A 25,975-nucleotide genomic window follows, 5' to 3' on the forward strand; every position below is an offset into this window, starting at 1 on the left:
ACAAATAGTGTAAGTTTATGCTGTAGTCTTAAGAGCAAAACCCACCTGAGGCCACCACTACAGGAGCTGAAGAGGGCGAGGACAAGCTAATGTAGCTGATCTTGCTTGCTCCTGAACCTGAGCTCTGTGTGAAGTAGATCCTCCTGTCCATGAGGTCAAAATCCAGTGCCACTGAGGTACGTGGCACATTGACCACAGGGAAGGGCAATGCGTGGTCATCGGCATCGAGGCGCAAGCTACGCACAGTGCTCTCAGTCGTATAGATGAGATAATCATCCCTTGACACCACACAGCTCTCGTTATCTGCTGCAAGATTCCCAAAAGCGCAGCTGCATTTTTTGTTCTGGTTATTTGCGCCAGAAGCTTGGAGGGCGAAGCAGAAGTGGGCGCAGCCTCCATTAGCCTCCATGCAGGGGTTGTGGTTAAGCTCCTGGGCAGTGGTAGGCTGGTTATGCTGGTCAAAGACGGTAACGTCCCTCAGCATGTTGATGTTGTCTCTGATAACAGCAGGCTGCTCTGTGCTGCCAGGCTGTTTGCTTGCTTGAAACACTTTCTTAAGATTTCTGTCCACCCAAATGATACTATTCTCAAACACTGCGATTCCATAAGGAGTTGGGTAGCGACTGCCATACCTGACTATCTCTGTCTCCCCTCCCTGGGGGTTGACTCGTGCAATCATATCCAGGGAGTCATCTACCCAGTAGACGTAGCCAGTTTGCCAGTCCAGAGCGAGACCTCGTGGGGTAATTATCCCTGATGACACTAAAATTGTGCGGTTGGTTCCGTCCAAGAGCGCTCGCTCAATTTTGGGGTTCTGACCATAATCAGCCCAGAACAAGTATCTGTTTCTGGGGTCCACCACAATGTGGCGTGGCATGTCCACCTGGGTCTTCAGCAGCACCCTGCGGAAAGTGGTGTTCAGGCGAAGCACCTCCACATATGTCTCAGTTAGGAAGGCGTTGGTGAAATACAGGTTCCCTGAGGAAAGAATCCAGTAAACTCAGTGTTAAAAGTGGCATCATGTCTTTGTAAGTCACGAGAGTATAAGGTGATCAATAGCAAACTGCTAACTAGGTCACAGTTAAAGAAGAAATCTTATGAGCTGACATTATAATGGTGTTAACAACAGATTTACTGGTATGTCTTCCGTTATAGTGATACAATTACAAATGAGTGACAAGCAAACCGATTTCCCTGCCTGCAGCTGTCTCATTTTTTCCTAAACTAGCTAATTCAAACGTCTCCAGTGTGACCTGTGTGGGTGGGACTGATCTCCCAGTTCTGTGACAAAGCTTCTTTACTTTGACTCAACCAGGCAGTCTGCTGCCTGAGCTCTGCATCATACACAATTAGTCAGGCTCTCTTTTTCCACATAAAACCAGACAGTTTAGTGTACTATAGTGACTTAATTGCACACAAACAAAAACAGATATTTGTACAAAAACAAAAAGTATACCTGCAGCCCAGTCCACAGCAATGCCTCGTATACCATTGCGTCCTATTCCAGATGTTACCACACTACGTAATCCTGAGCCATCTGGCTTGATCCGTCTGACCCCATTCTGTGTCCCCACAGTGCTGCTGAAGTCGCACCAGTAGATGAAACCAGAAGCCATGTGTACATCAACATGTAAAGCATTACGGCCTGCGGGAGGATAAACCAGTCGTTAGCGGCTATCAATGTTACTTCAAACACAATCACCACATCATGAACATTTGATATTCAGTCAGTTATTCAGTTTATTGTTCTACCTGAACTCATATTTTATTTTGGGACTTGACTTTACTCAACATTTTAGAAACTTTATCAAATAAAATAAGTAGTGGTAGCAGTTAATGAGAATTACCGACCTCTCCCAGCCACAGGCACCATGGCCTCAGAGTGGTCTGCCCCTTCCAGACTGAAGCCTTTGATAGCAGACAGAGTGGAGATGACAACATAGGACTGGTAGGGAGCGCAGGTCCTGTTGTCAGCGTTAAGTTTAAAACCTGTGGCACATGCACAGGTAAAAAGACCCTGTGGCCGTGGCAGGCAGAGCTGCTCACACACTCCCATATTGTTGGTGCAGCCATTGGATGTACCTGCAGAGGCTGGATTTGTAGAGAGTATATAGTATGACTCACACAAGAAAAAGCAACAAAAAGCCAAAAACAGCAAATGAGGATGCTGAGGTCTCCTTGTGTTACTCACTCTCTCGATGATGCACTTTGAGAACTCTGAGTCCAGACACATTGTCTCGCAGCACAACCTTGTTGGCACCCGTGGACTTGTCCACACGCTCTATGACCTCAAAGTCGCGGTCAGTGAAGTAGAGGTAGTTTTGATAGACAGCCACACCCCAGGGGTGAGACAGGCCTGTCACTATGGTGATGCGGTTACTCCCATCTGGATCACCACGCTCAATCTGCGGAGATTCACATGCCAGATAGGCAGTCAAATGAAATATGTTCATTTTGTACAATTGCCAAGATTAACATTAGATGATATCATACTACGTTTGTCAGAACCTTATAGAATGAACACATGATGATCCTTGAGAGCTAAAAAAAGTGAGGACCCACCATGCCGGTGCTTGTGACAGCCCAGTACAGCTTGTTCTCTTGGATGTCCACAGTGAGGAACTCAATGTGATCTAGGTTGTTGGTGAACAAGATGACAGGGTTTAAGCCATCCATGTCTGCAGATGCCACCTTGGCAGGGATGCCGCTCTCTGTTCCCTGGTCTGTCCAGTACAGTTTGCTTAGAGGACATTCAAGAACGGAGGTTAATGTTCGTGTCTTAACACATTTACAATTTAGTCATGGATCTCTATGCTTATTACTTTCTAATAGTCTTATGTACACTTTCTTGCCAACCACTGAGGATTAAATTGCCAGTGTTGGGTGACAACCTTTAATCTCTAGGATATTACTCTTTCAGGAACTCAGAACAATAGCCTTTCATTGAGTTAAAGACACTTTCACTAGCTTTTCAAAGGTTTTCATTACATTAGAGAATTTTCTTAATTCATAAAACAAATCTGAGTTGAAGTTCAAAGTTTTTTATTACCCAAAATAAGAGTTGCTGATGTTTTCATGATAGAGTGATAATTGATGGCTTTGAAACGTCTTTATTGTTTCTTAATTGTACTCTATTGTGCTTCTCTGTGGTTTGAGTGTGCAGTGTGGTATTCAGTAACACTGGTTTAGTTCTCTCTAGAGGCAGAGCAGATGGCGATGAGGAGGCTGTTAGAGCTCAGTAGCTGTGGGGATGAGAGGCTGTGCCAGGACTGTGTTAAATGGGGCTTACCCACGTGCTGGGTCCACTGCGATGCCAACAGGACTTCCAGCGCCAGTTGGAGAGCCGTTGTTTGTGATTAGAGTTTTCCGGTACTGTACCTCCCCTCTCAACTTCAAAACCTGCCCCAGCACAAACATAAACAGGTGCAATTATTGTACTGGGTAGCTATGTTGTGGCACTGCCCTTATTGACACTTCTGTGTTCCTATTACAAGCGCAATCACAAAATTTTCATTTCAGGTGAAGTCAAAGTCAGTAATAAAGAAAATGATGATGAAAAACAACAGCAACACATTATTTGTCTCACCTCAATAGACTGTGTAGATGGATTGGTGTAGTACAAGTTCTCTGATATCCAGTCCAAAGCAAGGCCGACAGGGGAGCCAAGGATGGCTGCTGGGGCAAACTCTGTCCTGTTTGTACCATCTGACTTCACCCTGTGGATCTCACCCTGGTGGACAAACGGAGACAGAATAATCTCAACCACCGCTAGATGTGGATGTGTAGAATGCTTCTCTTTTATTCTGTAGTTTTACTGTTAAATTCTGAGCAGGACTGTGACAGTTACAGTACATGTACAGTACGCCTCTTGTACACCTGCTAACAGAAAACAACACACAAGATCCCTCTTTACAGTAGAGGATTAAGAAAAAGGAAACTGAAAGTAATGTCTTTGGACTATAACTCACCGGGTGCTCCACCCAGTAGATGGCCTGTTCACTGTCATCAAAATCAACATCATAGCCATTCTGAAGCCCAGCGACAGGGACCATAGCATCATTACTCTTGTCATCTGGGTTCAAGGAAATGCCATAGATGACACTGTCTCTCACAACCACCAGGAAAGGATCTTCAACTACAAGCAAAAAATGAATGCAAAAGCAGTCAAAAAAACAGTGGCTAAGAATACATTTATAAACTGCTTCTCTTATAGAAAACAACAAACAAAAGCTACGGCATTGTGACTTCTAATATGTGAACAAAATACTAAGCCGGTGTATTATTTAATACTTATTTGCGAAACAAATTCTGAGACAGAGTTAGGAAAGCATGTTTCCTAGATGAAGACTCAGCCTGTGCTAATCCAAAACTAAAAGTTGCTTTCAGTGTATGATACCTGGTGCAATATAGGGATCCTGAGCTAACGGTCTTTTATCTATAAAGAGGATTGACTGGTGAAAGTTGTTTCCACAATCTGATTTGCTTTGTCATCAGAGATTAGAATCGATGAATGGTTGTGGGGCATTTTCATTCTTGGATAATCGCTGGCCTTAGGGAGAGACTGTGTTCTGCTTGGCTTGAATGGGCTGAAACCTGAGATGAGTTAAGCTGTTGACCTAAGGGGGACTCCTTGGACTGAATTAAAGGTCCCTTGTCTTCTTAAGACCTTGAAAGACATGCTTATATGATTCTTAATATTTATGACTGGAACAGCAGTTTACAAGAGAATCTAAATGGGAGACTGTTGACAAGTATCTGGATCAATCTACAATGCGAGTTTAACGTATTACACACTGAGGTGGCTGCAAATGAAGCATGCAAAAACACAACGACGGGCTTGCTCATTTACAACAATAACCACGGCTAAAATGAATACCTTATGAGTACATCAAGTTATCACCTGCATCTGACCCGACTTCCTTTTTCATCAAACTGAGTGATGAGTGTTTTCCTCCATTTGGCAGGATACATACCTCTGGTGCAGGTGATTTGGTCTGCTGCCAGTGTCCAGCCTGAGGGGCAGGCGCACGAGTAGTGCCTCGGTCCCACAGCAGAAAGCAGGCAAATATGAGTACAGGGACTCCTCGAGCAGTGATTTTCACCTACAAATTGTCAAACCACCATGCACACACATGCATGAGAGTTAATAGAGTAATCTACACGGGCTCTCGAGGATTATTCTTCAATGTATATATAAAAACAATGGACCTGCAGCAAACTGCTGCATCATTATCAATATACATGAACAACCAAACAAATTCAGCTGGCCAACACAACAGCCAATACTGCGACTGGTTAGTGTGGATTATCTTTGCCATACCTGCTGGCTGCCTGGCTGGGTGTACTGCCACCAGACCCATGGGCTGAGGGAGGTTGAAAAGCATCACTGTCTGGTTCTCCCCATGCCACTTATGGGCTCGCATCACACGGTTGATGTATCTGTCGGTCCAATACACAAAATCCTCAAAAATGGTAATTGCGTGGGGATGTTGCAGTACCTTTTCATAGAGAGTAGCAAAAGAAAAAAAAAAGTCTGTCTTACACATACTATACAGAAGAAATTTGAATGTGCTCTGTTCACTTTAAGATAATAATAATAATATATTCAGTACAAAGCCGTTCTTCTCATGCACTCACCAAGTCACTGGCCAGAACTTGCTTCCTGTTGTTGCCGTTATAATCACAGAAGTCAATGAAATCCAAGTAGGCATCAGCGAAGTACAATAAATTGTTTGGGTAGTCTATGGTTAGACCATTGGGCCAGTACAGCTTGTTGCTTATGATCACAGTCCTCAATTTCCCGTCCATGCTGGCCCTCTCAATGCGGGGGTTCCTCCCCCAGTCGGTCCAGAACATTAGGTGAGCACTGCAAAACAAACACTCGTCTTTTAACACCAACTGCTTAGATAAAGCAGGGACTCTAACATTCATTACATGCCAAGACAGACAGATTTAAATAAACCTGTTTCTCACTGACCTGTCCCTTGGGTCAAGCACCAGGCCTCGAGGGTTGGTGACATTTTCACTGACTAATACAGTGCGGTGGGTGCCATCCAGTTTAGACACTTCAATAGTCTCCAAGACGTAGTCAGTCCAGTAAAGATTCCTGCCCACCCAGTCCACAGCAAGGCTTTCTGTTACAGTAACTCCGCTGTCAAATACCTGTCCAATAGAGACTCATAGTTAAAATCAATACATTCGGTTTTAGTGCAATATGTCTATAGTGACAAAAGTGAACAAACCAACTCACCACAGTTCTGTCACTGCCGTTTTTGTTAGCGCTCCAGATTCTGTCCTGACTCGTGTCAGACCAGTACACACGGTCAGTGACCGAGTCAAAATCTAGGGCTACAATGTTGCGTCCATCTCGAACCAGTGAGCGGACGACGTTGGGCTGAGTGGTTATGTCATCTTGCACAATCTGATTCCGACTGGCCACAAGCAAGAACGCCTGACGAGAATCTGCAGAGAGACATCATATCTCTGTTACCTATTCATCAGGTCCATTCTCATGCTAATAAGAGTGCTTATCAGCTTTTGCATGTCTACCAAAACTCTGCGACAGTACAGTTAAATAGACCCTACTCAAATGACAATCCTCAGGGAATGCACTTTTGTCTAAATAATGACCTATTGTATTGCAAAGCCTTTCAGCGGGTTATCAGCGTGGAAGAGGTGCTCATGTCAGGCACGCTCCCCATAAACAGCCCTTTGTTGGTGATTATGTCCTAATTACACCAGTGATGGCCAGTGAGTGACATATATGTTATTTGTCTTATCTAAAGAAATCAGAGCAGCAGGGACGGACATGGGAGAAGAAAGACAGTGTGTCAGTCTCGCGTTCTGGGGGCCGAGCTCCTGCTTTATCGTAGCTCATTCCTGGCTAACAGCCAGCACAGCAGAGAAAATGAGATATGTGCTGTATGGGCAAATCATCTTGGCAACAAATCACTGGCAGACTGATAAAGGGCCTATTTCCTATTTTACTGCAATATGAAATTATAGGTTGTAATTTACAACTACCAGGGGAGCAATACGGCCCATTCACAGAAAGTTTAAGCCTTATCCCTCCTCACCTGAGGCCTTGCAGGTACGCTGGTCTGCTTCGAGAGTGTAACCATCCTGGCAGTGGCAGCGGAAAGAGCCCCTCTCATTAAAGCAGTGCTGGCTACATAGTCCTGGGGGATTACACTCATCCACGTCCTCACAGGTTTTGGAGTCATTGCTCAGTTGATAACCCACAGGGCATGTGCACTGGGCCCCGAACGGCCCTTGGATACATCCGTGGGTGCAGCCAGCATTGTTGTCAGAGCAGCTCTCCTGATCTGAGGTGACAGCAGGGAACACACGATTTAGAGCCCAAACCAAGTAAATTCTAATTCATACAACACAAATACGAAGTCTACCAAATTATGCTATTAATATACGTGCGCTAATGATAATTAAGGAACAAAAAGGCACTAACTACTTCTGCAAGTGTCTTAAGACGTGCTACTCTGAGCCAGAACTATTTTTCATCAATATCTGTCCCAATTTATTGGTACTTTTACAACACACACTTGGCTAACAACAAATCTTCTTTGATTATGTTTTGAAACAAATCTATAAAAATCAAAAATAGTTAATAAAGATACTGTGTTTGCTGAAAATGAATCACAACTACTTGCAGCTTTTCTACCAGTGATTGAGAGTTGGTTCCTACCTGGCAAAGGCTCATCTGAAAGTAGTGAGAAAGGCAAGAAAGGACAATCACAGATCATTTTCAGGTTAATACAGGTCAAATCACACACATGCATGATTTTAACACAAGAATACAAGGACAAACAGATAACATTCAAAACAAAATTTCTGTGAAATGACGCCCCTCTTGTTCACATGTTAACACAGGCAATGGAAGAGTGTCACATTTAACGCAATCAATTGAGAGGTTGATCCTGTTTGTCATATGATATCAAAATTGTATTGACTTTGCGGAGGCCAACAAACTTCATACACTTAAAAAAAGCAATCAAGTCTTTCTGGGAGACAAAGAACACATTCCAGGCTGACTAGGAAAGGAGGGATCAGACTTACTGCAGAGAGGAGACTCATCAGCACCATTGGGGCAGTCAGGAGTGTTGTCACACACTATGGTGAGGTTGATGCACACACTGTGGCCGGGGCACTGCCACTGCCAGCTTGGACATCGGAAAGGCGGCGTGGGACAGTCTCTTTCATCACTCATGTCCCTGCAGTCATTGTCCCCATCACAAAGCCAGCTACGTAACACACAGTTTCCATTGTCACAGCGGAAGAGTGTGGACGGGCAGGTGCGAGGTGGGCAGGCATGGTGCTCGTCGCTGCCATCCTCACAGTCTGGGTGACCGTCACACTCCCAGGTAGACGGGACACAGCTCCCATCTGACTGACACTGAAACTCACTCTCATGGTGGCACATCCCTGGGGGCCTTGTGGCTGAGGTATATTAGAAAACACCACAAACAGCATGTTAACGCTGTCTAAAATTAGAAAAAAATAAATTATGCTTTGGTGATATTATCTATGACCAAAGGCAGTATTCAAATACTCACGACAGCCGTGCTCATCTGAGCGATCACTGCAATCAAAGACCCCGTCACATCGATAGTAGGAGTTGACACACTGGTGACCACTGAAGCACTTGAACTCATTCGCTGTGCAGTTGTAGACTGAAAAATCCAGTTGAGTATGTTAAACCTGATATTCAATATTCCTGCACTTACATGCTTAGCTCAGTTATTGTGTAAGACGGGTAATGAGATCAATAAACTAAGAGGCTTAGCAAATGCTTGTTGAATTTTGCAGAGTATTCAATTGACCTCTACAACTTTTTGAGCATGTTTAGCTGCCACAAACAGGGTGTTGCTGATTGAATGCATGAATGACTGAACCAATGAATAAATTCATCATTGGAAAAGGGGCAATAAAGCTCCAATTCACGATATCTCAGAGTGAAAGGCTGAGTTGAAGGAAAATCTACAATTTTATTGTTTTTATGAATATAATACAAGCAAAGTGAAATTAATGAGATTTTATCAAATACACATGTTTGTAAACAGACTAAAAAAAGCATTATTTTTAAGGCCGGTGACTATGTGTATGTCAAGGGAAAACTGTAATCCAGAAAGGTACTCACTGCATCCTTGCTCATCCGCCCCATCCACACAGTCCCTGTCGCCATCACAGACATAGTTGGGGTCTATGCAGCGGTGGTCTGGACACTGAAACTGGCCTGGGTGGCATGTGCTTTGCAGGTCTGACAAGACAAATTGTTAGATGAGAGATGAGACTGTGAGTTCATTTCCTACCCGTCTTTGTTTAAAATCATTAGATTGGAACAAAAACCTTTGCCTCTATAAGTCGCGGATAAATGGTAACTGTACTACTGGGTACACAGAACAGACACAGATTCAGTGTGGTCTAAAGCCATTAATACATTTTGATTAATCTGTTTACCTATTAGGGGCCCTGACATAGGTGGGGCATCTGACATATGCACATCGTTTGATCCTGGATAAACGTATAGGCATCTACTTGTAAAAGTGAGTTCTCTCTAGTAACCTGTTGACCAGCCTTCATCCCTATGTTTTTGTAGTTACGGCTGGTTAATTCACCACTTTTTAGACATTAAATGTTTTGTTTGCCAATATTTTTTACCATGTTCTTTAATCCAACATGTTTGCTTGTAGTTTGCAATGTTTCTACCTTTTTGAACAAATCTCTAATTTTGACGAATTCTTTTTATTTTTACGTTAATCTAACGCTCTTTCCGTTGACCTCTATAGGGATACTCACAGCAGTCAGCTTCATCTGAACTGTCCCCACAGTCGTTATCAGTGTCACAACGCCAGGTATGTGGGATGCAGCGGTGATTGGCACAGGTAAACTGATTGGCAGGGCACGTTCCGGGCGCCCCTGTAGGGCAGTTGTGCTCATCACTGTTATCGAAACAGTCATTGTGCCCATCACAGCGCCATCCTGCAGGCACACAGTGCTTATTGGCACAGGTGAACGCAGAGGGGGAACAAGTGGTGTCTGAAAAAAAGAGATGAGGATCCCGATTAATTATTATAATATCAAACTCGGTTTACAAAAGACATGGAACTGTTTTTGACTCTGATCAGGTCAGACCAGTATAATAAACTGGATTCACAAAAAAAGCATTACTGTTAATTCCACAGTTGACTTCATCACTGTTGTCATGGCAGTCGTCAACACCATCGCATCTGTAGCTGTTTGGGACACATTTGCCGTTGCCACAGGAGAAAGAGTTGGCTCCACACTGCAGTGTGGGGGGCTCATTGGAAGGATCTTCCACACATGTCTGCTGGTTGGGCAACAGCTTCATGCCATACGGACAGCCACACACCCTTTGTGAGTCTGGGGCTGGGAAGCAGAAGTGGCTGCAGTCGCCATTAGGATTCGTCTGCCTGTTGCAGAGGTTGGAACCTGAGAAGTAGAGTGGAGCGTAATTACCAGCAATATGACTGACAAGTCTGAGCCTCAGCTATGCATGAATAGTGGAGTGAGAAGAGCAGTGAATAAAGCTACTGACCGGTCTGAGAGTTAGAGTTGAAAGACTTGACATGCATGATGTGGCTGATTCCCCTTCTGATAATGACCAACTCCCCACCATCGGTTTTCCGCACACGTACAATGCCACCCAGGCGCCAGTCAGTGAAATATGCATAGCCTTCAAGGGACAGGAGCATCAGAGCATAACCTCAGTTACTTTGTCTTTCATCACCTCCTGCTAACAGTAATTGCACTTTTGACATGATCACCAAGTAGGAATGACAAACCACAGTTCAAATCAGTGCCAGTGAAATTAACTGTCTCTTTAATTAGAATAAATACACAATTCTGTACCTGGACTTTATCTGCGGCTTGTTGTTTACACCATGATTTCTTACCTTCAAAAATGGTGAGACCAAATGGATGGGAGATCTGGGTTATGCGGTCCAAAGAAATCCTGTTCTGTCCATCAAAATTGCTGTGCTCAATTTTGTCGAAGAAGGCATCCACCCAATACAGACGCATTGAGCTGGGTGGAGATAAGAGCAGAGAGCCAGAGTTTAAATTAAGCAGAGTCACAAAAGCTGCCAGGGAAATGAGTGGAAAAAATCGTTGACATAGCAACCATAATTTACCAGTAAAACAATAAAAAACTACATTCATTTTAAATATTATGAAGAAGGTGAGGCATTTTTTATTGTGGGACTTTGCTTTGAGCCACGTGGCTATAAGATGTTTGACTCACCTCCAGTCAATAGCGAGACCATTTGGCCAGCCAAGAGTAGTGTTAACAATAGACATGGCATGTGACCCGTCACCCCAAGCCCTCATAATCTTCGCTGGTCGGTACCAGTCAGTCCAGAAAATATACCTGTCAAAAGTAATAAACAATAGGGCGTCAATGTCAGTATTTCATTCAAAAATGTCCCCTATTTGAGTGATTTGAAGCATGCACTGTGTCTCAGTGACAAAAACCTTATTTATTTAGATTTTATTTTGGATACTTCTACATTATAGGGCTTTCCTGTTTAAGCCAACTTCTTAGTGTTTGCTACAATACTGCCCTTCACGCTGAACTAATCTCAGCTGTTGGACACAGAGGCCTTATGACTTTGAGGCTATTGGAAATAACAGCTTGTTCTAAATAAGGATATCTTTTATCAGGTGAGAGCTTAATATGAGGACATTTTTGAGTGGGTGACTACAGGTGTGATACCAGACATACATGGGTGGTTTTGCAGAAACTTCCCTTTCCTGAAAAAGCAAAGAAAGCTACAATTTCCACAATTACATTATCAACAACTTCATATGTATATTTACTATACTAGCACATACAATAAGCACCTCTTGTATACTCTTAAGCCATTTAAAACTTTTCAAAAATGATTTTACTGATATGAAATCAGTGTAGAACATACAGTGCACATGTGCTGTAAAACTGACTAAAAGCTCCTTTTATTCAGATACATCAGGGTGGTGTCATGATATAGTAGAATAGTGGAAAAGTGGAATATTGGCTCATACAATCACCTACAAGTCTGAATCCCACTGAATAATATGACCTCTCTTTGGAAGAGTATAAGCAAAATATCAACATTGTTCATAAAATCACTATCAATTGTCCAGTCTTATATTGATTTACCCAATGAGAGGATGCACCACGATGGCCCTCGGGTTGTTGAGGTTACGTACGATGGCTCTCCTGGACTTATCCGCCAGCTTCATGACAGATATGCTCCTGTACCGCGGGTCTGTCCAGTAGAGGTTTTTTGAGATCCAGTCGTAAGCCAGGTCCTCCACTCCATCCACTCTGTTGGCTGCCAGTACCTCCCTGCCTGTGCAGATCAAAGCAGTCAGACCACCGTTTAGCACAGAGATGAAAGAGGAACACATTTAAATAAATAGACTGTCAGCTTGCATTTTCTCCATGTGGACCAGACAAAAAAAACCTAGAGCAGCTCCAAAAACAACATCACTGATCAGAGCAGTGGTGGGTTGTTTTTATGTGGTGTGACTGCTTGAAGATTATCACATTAGCAACTATTTTTTAACTAAATATTGAAACTGTGTGTTAAAACATTCCTGATTAGTCTGTCCTACTCATTTTTAGGTCATTAATTTGGGATGTAAGTGGATTATATGATCAATTTTCCACTGTCCATACTCCTGTCCTCTCCCTCCCCCATAGTACCAGTCGGCCCCTTCAGGCACTCCCTTAACTCCCTGTTTAAGCCTGGCCGGATCACATGGTAGAGCTCTCTGCAAGGAAAGAAATTATCCAAGGATGTAAGCACAGAGAAAACACTGGAAACACATTAGCTGCTGATAGGTTTTCATATTCTACACCATGTATTTTTTTGTATTGTTATCATTTTTTATGCTGGGAATTTGTACAGTAAAAACAATTGACAAGATGCTCACCAGTCCCATCCACTTTCTGTTTATAGATAATATCTTTGGCTGTGTCTGAGAAGAAGATAGCATCGTCTTCAGCACTGAAATCCACCCCTACAAAGTAGGAAGGTGATCCAGTGACGGGCAGGATGATATCTTCCTGGGAGGAGAGGTTAAAGGGGATCCCTCTCACGGCCAGCTGACTGGAGAACAGCAGAAACTGCCTCACAGCTGAAGATGGGAAATCCAAAAACCAAATTAAACAAGAGAGCTTTTGTGTCAAAGATATTCAAAAGAAAGGGTTAAACAAGAAACCACTGTGGGTTTGCTGAATCTTTATATCTTTAGGGTTTTAAGTATTATTTTACATTATAAACAAGGAAATATACAGACATCTGTTCAAAAAACAAATCATTACAGACAAATCTCTTCCCTCTTACCGAAACACCGCTTGCCATCGGCATGTAGGTCGTAGCCCATGCGACATTTGCAGCGGTAACCCAGTCCTCCATTGTCACTCCTATGACTCAGAACACAGATCTGGTCACATCCCCCTCTGTCTACACTACAGGGGTTTGGCACTGGAGAAAAAACACAAACAAAAAATCCCAGTAACTGACAGAGTTATATGAAACGGTAACTCTAACTAGTACCTACAGCCTTTTAGAAAATCAGGATACATTTTCATGATGATGTAGAATGAACAGCTGCATCAGGACCACACTGAAGAAGACATGCTGGGCCTGCTGAAGGGCTTACCGTGTGGCTGTTTCAGCTGATGTATCACTGCTACTCCGTGTGGAGTCTGAGATGTGCTGTAAACAACTTGAGGACTGCTGTCAGTGAACTTGTTGGCTTTCATCACAGCCATCTTGGTCCAGTCCGTGAAATAGACATTGTGCTCAAACAGACTGATGCCGAATGGGTGTGGGATCACAGCACCTCCATGGACCACTGTTTTTCTATTAAGAAGTGTTGAGAACATTCATTTATTAGAACATAAAAACATGGACTTCTCTATTTGTTTAGACTTGTTGGGGATTCGTGTTTATAAATTCAACTAAAATGCTGTGCTGTTTTTCAGAAATAACACATGGCATATTTACCTATGAAGGCCATCATATGTTGCAGTTTCAATGTAGTCATAGCGACTGTCAACCCAGTAGATGCGCTTGGCCTCAATGTCGAGTGTGATACCAGCTGGCCAGCCCAGTTTACTCCCAATGATCCCATGGCGGTTGGTGCCATCCATGAAGGAACGTTCTAGGCCTGGTTGTCCATTCAGCGCCTCCCAATCTGAGAAGAACATATACCTGTGAAAGGAGGTTAAATGGTTAATCTGCCAGTTTCCTCTGAGGTGGGCTCATTCCACGAGGACAGCTATGTAGAGCTGGGGTCACAGAAACAACTTAATATATATTCACTTAAGAAAACATATAGGAGACTTTCTTCTTGTTAATTAAGTCTAGCATTCACAGCTTCACATTATTTCCCCAGGTGGGTGGCTGTGCAGCCCACCAAAGAGCTGTACATTAAATTACGATAAGCAATTTATCTGTAGCCACCTGGCTCTCCTCCCCCTTGAACTATACTATTGGATTACAATGAGGGTCATCACTTACATTGCTCCTCACTAATCCACCCAGGGCAATCTGCTAATCTCACACACACCCCCCATTCTTCCATGCCAATGGAGCACGACAGATACTGTATGTGGGGTTTGGGAATGAAATGAATGAATGGAAACTGGGAGATGTGCTTACCCGACAGTGGGGTCCACCGCCAGTCCTCTAGGGTTTCCAAGATTTTCAGTGATGAGTGTGACCCGGTTACTTCCATCAAAGTCCACCATGTCAATCCTGTTGACGCTGGCCTCCACCACATACAGTTTATTGTTCACCCAGTCCACTGCCAAGTTCTCAGGGTAGTCAACTGATACATTTAAAACCACCTGCATGTTGGAACCGTCCATATCCACAGAAAACACCTGTACACAAAAGATGCCATTGTTGACAGGAAATTAGTCCTGAGGTGGTCACTGCTTCCAGAAATACAGGAAAAGATATTAAAGGATATTAAAGCAAAAGTACCTTAATATAATACCCACACGCTCGCAGGTACATGAAAAGTGAAATTGGTTGATGTAATTGTTCTCCCTGTCCATACAGGCCACAAAGAGATATGAATGTAAGAGGGGATTTCTCAGTGGAAGTAAAGGGAGACTAAATCCACAGTCCTTGTCTTGAGTAAAAATTACTTCTTAAATTGAGCTTATGAGGCTTTAGGCTTCTGCAGTCTGATGTATCCTCAAAAGAATAGTACCTCAACAAAGGAATTTTGCAATAAAAACACTGCAATGATCTCTGCAACTTTGGATGATAGCTACTTGATTTGTCTAACTCAGACTGCTGTCTGCTCAGACTGAAAACTGTTGTTTTCACAGAACACAGGCCTTATCTCCCATCTCTTAAATTGAAATCGATGAAGTGATCACTTTGTGGCCAGTATGAACAGGAAAAAAACAAGTCCAGCAAACAAAAACTGTTTCACTGTGCATTGGGGTATGTGAGTATTGTTTTAAGGCTTAAAGGAATGTGAACCTATCCTTTAAGACGGTGGGTGATTTAGTTGTAATCTAGGGCAGTCAACAACCATCACAGGCATGAATGTGAAGGTAACAATTGGAAAAACATTTTAGGAAGTAGAAAAAGGCAGAGAGGGAGATTATTTGTTTGCTTCTCTGATAATTCTGTCTTGATACTTTTCTACGAAGCCTGTAAAGTGTTTTTCTGAACCTGCCGCTCTACTGATACTATGATCGCACTTCGCAGGCTGGAAGCCTTGGCACCTTGTAGCAAGGTAGGGGGGTACTGCTCTTAGCAGCTCTGCTCCTTTGGAAACAAGATCCAGACGTCTAAAAAGCAGGATTTTCAACTGACCTGTTAAAAGAGAAACTGAAGATGTGGAAATAGCCTGGAAGTTTAACCTTTCTGGTTGCATTCACATGCCCTGTTTGTGCTTTCCCTACTTTTAATCTGACATGCTGCCATGGCGGTGGCTGATATACACAGATACCCAGTCACAGATTTGTCCTAGCCTTTCAGCCCGATGGCTGCAGTTCAAACCATTGGGAGGCCGAAGCATAGGCTGAACAAAGACTTTTTAGCTGGCCAAAGAATGCATATAGATGGACGGTGCCACTGAAAACAAATACAGCATGATTACTTCGAACAAGATCGAGTTACAAAAATTGCACCCTGGTATGTGAACATCATACCAGCCTATCAGACAGGTTTCAAGATTAGGCCATTTGGATTCCATTCCACATCCACTTCCCTTCATTATGACCCAGCCGCAAAGGAGCCAACAGCTATCCTATTATTATAGTATCAACATTGCTGATATTTAAAAGGATAACTGAAAAAAAAATTCTCCCCGGCTAGGTCCAGTCTAACTGAAGCATTACCTCAAACAACAAGTCTACTCCCTGTAAACCCATACCCAGGCATAACAAAATATTTCATCCAGGTAATGTTCTACAACAAGCATTATAGTAAATAGGCTCAATTGACATTGGATATGGAAAGTGGATAAAATATACCTTATTCTGAATGGTATCAGTCCAGAAGATCCTGTGGAGATTATAGTGGAAGTCCACTCCAACTGCAACCCCTCTGTTCTGTGAATTAACCAAAGTGCGCAGACTGTTGCCATGGATGTCACCTATTAGCAGGTCTCTGCCATTAGAAAATATCAAGGAAGGGACTCCAGCTGCAGAGGAAACAAAATACAACAACTTACAAAACACAGCACAAAGAAGTCATTTCAGATTGGAGCCAGAGCCTGATTTGTATTAAAACAGAGATAAATTTTGTTGTGTGCATGTTCAACTGAAATATCAGTGGAAATTTACAGAATGTAGCACATTAATTCAAATCCCTGACTCAGACTAATGAAGGTACAGTACTTTCTCGCCACTGTCATTACACACTCTTTTCACTAAAGCTGAAGGCAGAGAGGTCAGCCTCTCAGTCAACAGTCTTTCTATGTTCCACAAAGGCAAGACTAACTAAAACAACATTCGTTACGCAACAATGCACAAGAAAGAAGCACAGACGCTCGGTAAAGCAGCCATAGTGATTGGCAAACAGGAAAGGGGGCTATGTTAATGGGCTTCATTTGAACGGATCATTCACACATTCGAAATCCCAGCACACTGTATGTAAGACAATCTGTTGAAGCAGAGAGGAAATGACACTCACTTGAGACGTCAGCTCTGCAGTATCTGTGCTGCTCCAGGATGTAGCCCTCTCGACAGCTGCAGCGATGGGAGCCTATGCGGTCTTCACACAGCTGGTCACACACGCCCCACATCGAACAATCGTCAAAGTCTTCAGCATGACAGCAAAATCACAACCGGTGAGGATTAAATGATGTTTTGTTTGAGTTAAAATTACACATTTAAGACAAGAACATAAAGCTGTGATGAGATATGAATCAACAAAAACCTTCCCATTCTTTCCCTTCATTTCTTTTAAATTCAGTCATGAGTCCAAACTGTTTGTTTGCTCTAGTCTTGAGTCCAAACAAAAAAAAAAACAGATTTTAATCCTGCAAACCTGATTTGAGTTGATTAGGTTCTGGCAAGAAAAAGAATGTCAGTGTTATTCTTTTTGTGTACTGCTGTGATGTCCCTCTCTTAGGGAGAAAACTCAAACCACAAGAAAAGGCATGAAAAGATTCCCAGCACTCGCTACTGCTTATCTCATTCACTGCGCCAAAGTAGATACTTTTTACTACATGGAAAAGAACTGAACATCCAGACTTATCTTTGCAACTGTCAGCATGTGGAAAGAATCTCAATCTGTGGGTAAGAGTGATATAAAGTCAATGAAGGATATATACCTATACATGAGCGACTATTGTTGCTGTTGACAATGTATCCAGAAGGACACAAACAGGTCCCTCCATCAGGGGAAGCATGACAACGATGCTCACAGCTCAAAGAGGCACATCTCCAGATACCTGACCAACACAAAAACCAGATTTAGTGAATGACTATGACTCAATAGCATAGTTTCTGTGATATTAGATGTCCTAATGTGTTCCGGGCACTGGATGTGTTTGTACTAACTGCAGTTGCGCCCAGCAGTGGTGTTGGTTTCATCCTCTCCCTCAGGACAGTGAGCCGTCCCATCACACAGCTGATCCATGGGGATACACAAGCCGGAGGATGGACAGGGCCATTCTCCTGGGTAACACTCTTGGGCCACATTATCTGCAAAACAAAATAAATCCATCATCTCTGTCTGTGCAGGCTCACACATAGAAAAGAGTAAACACATGAGTTGTGCATGTTTTAGACTATGGGGAATTAAAAGATATTCTGTGAGTGAGGTGTGCATTAAGCACAAGCAGCCTTATCTCCACAGGAATGTGTTGCATATCTTAGAAAAGATTGACTAGGACTGCTAGGACTTTATTGTCAGGGAAATTACTGTCACTTTAAATCGATGCAGGGGAGTGGAGCTTTGAGGGGGTCACATGGGGGCTCAGAGGGCTTCTGCAGCCCATCCTCTAAAAACACACACTCTTCACAGCCGTGTGGAGGAATTCTAAAGCCCTTTGGGGGGCTGCGCGGTCTTGTGCCACAAAGAGCCATTTGAATAAAACACTTAAAGGAGCACAGGCATAGCGTCTAGCTAGCTCGAACCAACCATGGAGACTGGAGATGAATCAGGTTCACAAAGAGAGCTAGAGTTGTTACCCATTCTAGTGTTCCTCAAGCAGCCAAATGACTAACGTTTCTGATCCTAACAGTAAAAAATAACTACACTCATGACAACTGGTTTCCATCAGTTGTATTCATACCACAGCCTTTTTCATCTGCATTGTCCTCGCAGTCATCCTCTCCATCACAAAGCCAGACTTGGTGGATACAGCGGCCGCTGGGGCAGGTGAAGTAGTTCCCTTTACATGTAGGATATGCTGCAGGGGAAGTGGAGACTATTAATACACAGAAGAGATCAGCGACAAAGGTGCAAGTGCATCAATATGAGGATAAGAATCATAAGACAGAAAGTGGAGTTTATTAAAAGAGAAGACAGGTTAGAAAAAGGTAGGTTACATACTGCAGTTAAGCTCATCACTACGGTCTCCACAGTCATCGTCATGGTCACAGACGTAGCGTTGAGGAACACACACCCCGTTATGACACGGGAACAGGCCTGCATTGCAGTGCTGTGCTAAAGAAAGCACAACAGAAAAGACAAAAAAGATCTATTTGGTGGAAGGCTCAACAATGACTTCCATTTAAACCGTTTAGCACTAAAAGTGACTGGCTTCTTACTGCAATTAGCCTCATCAGAGCCATCCCGGCAGTCAAGTATGTTGTCACATCGCTGGGTCCGGTTGTAGCAGGCCCCATTAGCACACCTCAGCTGTGTACACTCGGGGTAATCTGAAAGATTAATCCATCATCAGGGCAACGCTATGCATTCAAATCAGCCTGACAACTGTGGTGTCTTTAGCTTTTAAAATGTGAAAAGCTTGGCGAATGGAAAGGATAAGAGACTAAAATTTAACGCCGCCTCCATAACAACAGCAGTCGCCACAGCATTCTTTATGCAATTGTGAGATTACCACAGTGTGTAGTGCTGTGAGTCTACCATGTCGGCACAATAATGGCATAGCAGCTGAACTTCAGCTTGACTAATCCACCAAGGAATCTGCAATCAACCTCTGACAACAAGAAGCATATTGTGGCCCATTCTGTCAGTCAGCGAGCCTCTTAATCTTAACAAATTGATTAAAATGCCACAGGAGCCTGAGATAAAAAAGGGAAACCACCCTGGAGAAGACTTACGGCAGTCTCTCTCGTCAGACCCATCTGAGCAGTCCGCCAGACGGTCGCATCGGTATTCTCCAGGGATGCATGCCCCGTCACTGCAGCTGAGCTGGCCACTGGTGCAAGTCCTTCCAGCTGCTGACAGATTGAGGAGTGACTTAGCAACGCTTAGAAAGGTTTTATTCACATAGCTGAACATACACTTGAAATTTGTGTGAAACTGCCTATGATGTTGACTTGACCAGGACACCCTGGAAGAAGAGGTTTTGTATCTCAGTGGGACCTTCCAGGTTAAATAAAGAATGAAAAAGATGAAAGAAAGAATAAAATTTTGATTTACGTATTCTGTGGACACGTTTACTGAATAATCATCTAATTCCTTAACTTCTATTTACTATATAATATCTACTATCTTAAAGATCTTATTATTTGAGCATTCAATCCTTCAACAACACATCAGGAATATTTCATTTAAAGTAATGGTGCAGCCATAAAAAATTATATCCTGGGTTTATATAATTCAATTGCGATATACAGCAACTTCAATTAAGTACTGACCCAAACAGATATTAAATATATATGTGATTAAAAATGCACAAACTATGCATCTGAAAGACAATTGGAATAATGACTTGATAATAATAATTGACTTCACATTAAACATTTATAAGCCCTCCTTAAGAATTTGCTAATGATGTCAAATATACTTACGGCAGTTTTGCCTCTCATCTGAGCCATCCTCACAGTCTTCCTCATCATCACACACCCACCGATCAGGGATACACTCTCCATCACTCAAACACTGGAAATGACTGTCATCACATCTTACTGGAGCTGTGAGAATACACACAGAGTATTTCATTATTTACAAGAGTTGACTGTAACCCAGCAAAGGGAAGTTACTATGTACATTTGCTCAGGTACAGTGCTTTAGTACGATTTTGGGTTACTTGTACTTTACCTGAGTGTCTTGATTTTTTAATACGTACTTTTGCTCCACTAATCGCATGAAGAAAATAATGTACTTTATACTCAACTAAATTTTACAGCACTTAAGTTATTAGTTACATTGCAGATTGAGATTTTACATGCATACATATAATCAATTTGTAAAATATGTTGGACAGACTGTTATAGATTAAACTAAAGAGGAACTCCTTCACTTTTGATATTGGTATACTTGCTTTTTAAGTAAAATTTTGTAAGCAGGACTTTAAGTAAATGATCTGAATGAAGGGAAAATCACAGCCCCCTGAGATAATATGTTTGTGTACAGTGTGATATAATGAGTAACTCACGACAGTCACGTTCATCAGAGTCATCCACACAGTCTGATGTGCCGTCACAGTGCCAGTCCCCTGGTATACATCGACCTGTCCCACAGCGGAACTGTCCCAACTCACATCCTACAAACAATCAAAATTTGACAAAACTCAGTCCTTTATGTCAAGCTTTTCCTTACATGCTTTTATATCAATTTCACAGTTCAAATCCTCAGTTATTGTATTCCACTAGTGTAATTTTAATGTTAATTACATCATTATCATTATCATTATTTTTTATGTCCAGAACTTGTCTTCCTGTTCATACTTGAGGCAAATGGGAGAAAACTATAAAAATATGGTCACAAAAAGAGAATGGACAAATGTTTTACATACTCTATATGTATAATAAAAAAAAGCATGGTATAATGGGGGTAGGGATAGCTTCCACTGATGAAGCATGTTGTTAACAGCATTGACAAGCCTTGGAGACAAGCGTGCCAGCCATCTCCCCCGACAGTTGCACAACCTTCATCGCACTATCCCGAGCCTCCTTTTGATGTTCTCCCTGAGTGGCATCTGTAGAGATAAGGTACCACCACTCTACCTTCCCTGACATTTTCCAGGAGAGATTGATTCAGGCAGCATAGTTCAGTGGCAGAGCACTCCATCAGACCCGTCCAAATAGGAATGTGCAATTCTGATTGTCTCTCTGACAGCCTGATTTATGGTGCATGCTGTTGCTGTCCGGTCTGAAATGTAATTGGAATAAATAGTGGTACTGGGTGGTACCGCAACCATTTCAACCCAAATTCTTCGTGTGAAGAGCAGCGAGGTGGTGATTGGTGGTGCACGCTTGGGGTTGGTGGTCTATCTCTGTACTGTCTTATCCAGCATTTTGGAAACATTCATCCTTGACCAAATGCTTCTTACATTTGCAAAACTTTGGGGCTACTTATTTAAAATCAGATTCTGCAGGACCCCATTGCTGTAGCTCTACAATTCCACTATAATTACTTAAAGATAAGTGATAAGAAATTATAGAGACAAGCTTTGAAAAACAATATCATCCAAACATGTGTGTCCACCTATGCAAAAAATGTAAAGTAACTACTAGAAATTAATTGCCTATAAACTAACAGCCTATTGGCTTGATAAATGCTGGCTGATTGTCTTTAGAGTCAGAGGTTTATCATCTCTTTCTGTAATGCTGTCTTTTAAAGATGGATCACTTCCACTACAGTTGTGGGGTCACTGCCTGTGCTACTGCACTAAAAGCCTCGCATATCAAGATTTCTTGTCTCAGATTAATTAGTCAGTAAACCAGCAAACTGCTTTATGACCACCCCAGCAAAACAAGCTGCATATTTAACTCCTTCAGCAGCTATCCAGGTGGCAAACCTTTTCTCCTGCTCAGTTTACTAATGATAAAATTGCTCGCTATCTGCTCAAAGGGAGCCTTTGTTGCAAGTCAGTGATCCCAGAGGTTTCAGCATCATCTATAGCATGGCAGCAGGGACAAATGTTGCATACAGTATAAGGCTGAGAGATGCACTCTGTTAAACAAAAATACAATATTTCCCTCAACACATTCAATCAATTTAAGTATTGAGTGTCCAGATGACACCACTGTCTGTGCAGGACCACAAAGGTTCAAAAACAGAAAAAAATTATAAAACTGAAAAAAATGTAACGGTAAAATAAAATAGCAAAAATCAAGAGAACAAATGAATGAAAGAACACTATCAGAATCTGCTTTGAGAAAGATGAAGATGTTTATAGCTGCCATACACATTCAGACCCAGGTGGACAATTCAAAACCACATATGCCAAGGAGAAACCAATCTGCTGGAGGCTCTCAAATGCAGCCAGTGTTTCCTGACAGTATTACTTCTGGGAAAGGTGACAGATACACTGAGGCTGAACCTTTCAACAGCACTATCTTGTGCGAGGGTTCTTCTTACATTCTGAAAAGAACGTCTTCTTTGTGACTTTTCCTTAATCCTCAAATTTCTATGTCTTCATCCTGACAAAGTCACAATTTCACTACGTCAATTACTATTAGAGAAGGTAAGAGGGAATGGTGCAAATTTGCTGTCAAGAATGTTTAATCTGAGTCTGATGATCTGTGCTTCTTTATTAGCTTTTTTTTTTGCTTGAGTGTTTTTAATGTTTTCCTTTCCCTTCTTTCGAGCCTTGTCTTTTCTAATTAGCAACTTAAACCCACAGCAGGAGAGAGCACCGCACTATCCATGCAGGAAGATAAGGACGCCCTACTATTGCCCAACAAAGAGGAGCAGTAGAGGAATTTTCATTAGAATGAAGCCCCCCAAACGCCTTAAACCCCACTGTGAAATTACAATGGCACAAAAGAGGTGCCAGCAGGGATGCAAACTCATAACTGGAAGTGTCACCCTAAAAAAGCCACTTTGGTGATGGACAACAGAAAGCAGGGTACAGTAAGCCTTACTTCCTGCGATAAGGTAAAACAAAAGTGGAAATAAGCTCCCCTCTTGCGGCCACCCATCAAGAAAACACCTGTCCACTACCGCTGAAACATCTCTTTCTTGTCACGTGGGGCGCCTGAGAGATGTCTTCAAGCTTTCATCAATACCGTTCTGTTTTGGCGCAGCCCTCTGCGCTCACTGAATGTGTATGGAGAAAAGTGGAGAAAACGGCTGCTGGCAGCATGAAACGCTGGACCCTGTCACAGCGAAGTGCTGCTGCCTATTTCATATGGAAATCAATGCAGCAGAATGCAGTCAATTGCCAAACAAGTGACTTTGGCTCTTACTGCCACACACAAAACAGTGAAAAACCAAGGGGCTTTAGCAGTGGCATGGGAGCAAAAGGAAAAGAGGGAATAAATGGAGTGAGCAAAAAAGCCCAGGTCTGGTTAGAATTGAGAAGTACTCAACATGATTTTGGGTATGCGCATTAACAAGAGTATGAGTGAAAAGAAAATGAAGTTATCACAACGCAATGAGACAGCCACTGGACAACTTATTTTTCCTCTGTACAGTGAGTCACCAACTATTTATTGGAGGCTAAACTCCATCCCCAGTGCCTGTAACCCAGACTGGGGGAGCTGCAGGAAAAGAAAGGATTTGCTCTCCATTTGTGCCAACTGTGTTCCTGTTTCTAATGCAGTGTAACTGTTGCACAAGGATTTAGGCTTCTACACCGGAAAGAAGCCGGCATGTGTGAGGTTTAACGTGCACGTGCCGGCCAAGTTTGTGAGTCTTGAAAAGTTCGAACAAAGCAGATGGCATTTTTAACAACGTCATAATCGACTCAAATGTTTGTTTTTTTTAAAAAGGTTTGATAAAGTCTAGCCCTACACGTGACCAAAATACTAGCAGGATATTACATGAATAAACACGTTATCTGTTATGGAATAAAAACTTTATTTTTTTAAACTTACTGTGCACTTGATTGGTTAATGACTTTTCACTGGTCAATGATTAATGAAAAACAAAAAACAAGTCAATTTACTGACAAAACATGTCTGAAACAGCAAAGCTGGCAGAGGATGGTTAACAAACCAGCACCATGAAATCCCCTCAGACTGTCACATTACCTATTAATGCCAGTGTAAGCATTCTGCAGCAGTATCAAGCCTGAAGGCTGGATGATGTGTTACAGAAAGTCATGTAAGAAACCACTACCAAACTAAGGGATTTTTGTGGAAGGTGACGAAGAGATTAGAGAAAGCACCCTGTCCCCCTTCAGAGCAAAACTACATAAATAAACCACGGCTAATCTTTCTGAGTATGTGACACATCTCTCTGATTCACACTGCACCACATAGCCTTCAGGAATCATTTGATCCTCGCTAATAACATGGAACGGTTGTTCGGTATCCGGTATCCTTAATTACTCTAAACGACTCTTTATTTAAGCAGTGTACATCACTGTCTATTAATCACCACGGATCTGAGGTAATGATCAACGTGAACATGCTGACATCCCTACCCCCACATGTCTAATGGGAGTGTGAGGTTTTAGTCAAGTCATCATTTTGTACACCTCAGCTGTCCTCAGCAAATATCAGCTACAAGTGCTGTGACTGCTGTAATTCAACGGAAATGCCAAGTGAATTTTTTAAATGCTACAGTTTCAGTCTCAACAATATCATACTGTCTTTTTGGCATCCACCTTTTCTATTTTTGTGTGTCTGTTAGCCAGTGAGGAAATACAGAATATTTCATAATAAATAAATGAGAAAACTGCAGCCACGACCTTATTCTTGGTACACTTTTTTTTTTTCTTAACTCCAAACTGCTCCTTAGGTAGAAATGGTTCCATTCTGCAGCAGCTGCAGTGTAATTAGTTGCTTGATTCACACTAAGGAGCTTACATACTAAGGGTTGAGCAAAAAGAAAGCAGATTACAATTTGAGAAGTAGGATCTAGCCGGGCTACAAGCACAGGAGACAAACACAAGACGGTCGTGTATAAAGAGCAGTATCTGAGCATTTTGTCTGTCTCTGTCTTACTTTAGAAAATAAAAGTTCTCCCTCGAGCTGCAGTCTGGTTTGATTCAGTGGTTTGCAGTGCACAATCTGCTCCACTGAATGAGATTTGTACCAGTAGCTCTCAGTCCTCGCAGATTGTCTGTAAGTCACATGCTCTTTTCTGTTACCTAGCAACAGTAAAGCTCAGGCAAAAGTTCCTCAAGAGAACTTCCAATCTGTCTGAGGAAGGCTTTGTACTCAACCTTTAAAGTAATACTATGTGGTAAAACATTTAGCTCTACAGCCAGAATTACTTTACCTAGATGCCACAACTAAATTATGCAAAAACTGTGCAGCTTCCATTATAATGGTGGCTTTTTTGAGTCACCTACAAGGTTATTTCCATGTGTTTAGTTGGTTTATTTTCTTTGATTGCCATCAAAAGCTTAAACTGTCACTCACTAGATGGATAATTTATTTGTC

At 42.4% G+C, this 25,975-nt stretch overlaps 1 protein-coding gene across 1 annotated transcript in view; it reads right to left on the reverse strand.

Moving 5' to 3' along the window:
• Positions 1-25,975, reverse strand: part of lrp2a (low density lipoprotein receptor-related protein 2a) — a 45,375-nt gene that overhangs the window by 18,909 nt on the left and 491 nt on the right. The window contains 39 exon segments of the mRNA XM_070838261.1: positions 46-978; positions 1,457-1,645; positions 1,852-2,091; positions 2,192-2,405; positions 2,563-2,740; positions 3,290-3,399; positions 3,587-3,730; positions 3,969-4,135; positions 4,974-5,102; positions 5,321-5,498; positions 5,638-5,866; positions 5,978-6,162; positions 6,251-6,462; positions 7,077-7,325; positions 7,703-7,717; positions 8,074-8,454; positions 8,571-8,687; positions 9,155-9,274; positions 9,814-10,053; positions 10,186-10,467; positions 10,574-10,711; positions 10,932-11,062; positions 11,279-11,404; positions 12,176-12,368; positions 12,955-13,158; positions 13,368-13,508; positions 13,687-13,889; positions 14,034-14,240; positions 14,691-14,914; positions 16,529-16,698; positions 17,190-17,318; positions 17,833-17,952; positions 18,062-18,205; positions 18,799-18,915; positions 19,059-19,172; positions 19,277-19,387; positions 19,793-19,909; positions 20,486-20,608; positions 21,073-21,180. Coding sequence (XP_070694362.1) covers positions 46-978; positions 1,457-1,645; positions 1,852-2,091; positions 2,192-2,405; positions 2,563-2,740; positions 3,290-3,399; positions 3,587-3,730; positions 3,969-4,135; positions 4,974-5,102; positions 5,321-5,498; positions 5,638-5,866; positions 5,978-6,162; positions 6,251-6,462; positions 7,077-7,325; positions 7,703-7,717; positions 8,074-8,454; positions 8,571-8,687; positions 9,155-9,274; positions 9,814-10,053; positions 10,186-10,467; positions 10,574-10,711; positions 10,932-11,062; positions 11,279-11,404; positions 12,176-12,368; positions 12,955-13,158; positions 13,368-13,508; positions 13,687-13,889; positions 14,034-14,240; positions 14,691-14,914; positions 16,529-16,698; positions 17,190-17,318; positions 17,833-17,952; positions 18,062-18,205; positions 18,799-18,915; positions 19,059-19,172; positions 19,277-19,387; positions 19,793-19,909; positions 20,486-20,608; positions 21,073-21,180 — 7,332 coding nt within the window.

This window comes from Pempheris klunzingeri, chromosome 10 (assembly GCF_042242105.1).
Source record: "Pempheris klunzingeri isolate RE-2024b chromosome 10, fPemKlu1.hap1, whole genome shotgun sequence".
NCBI classification, from domain to species: domain Eukaryota; kingdom Metazoa; phylum Chordata; class Actinopteri; order Acropomatiformes; family Pempheridae; genus Pempheris; species Pempheris klunzingeri.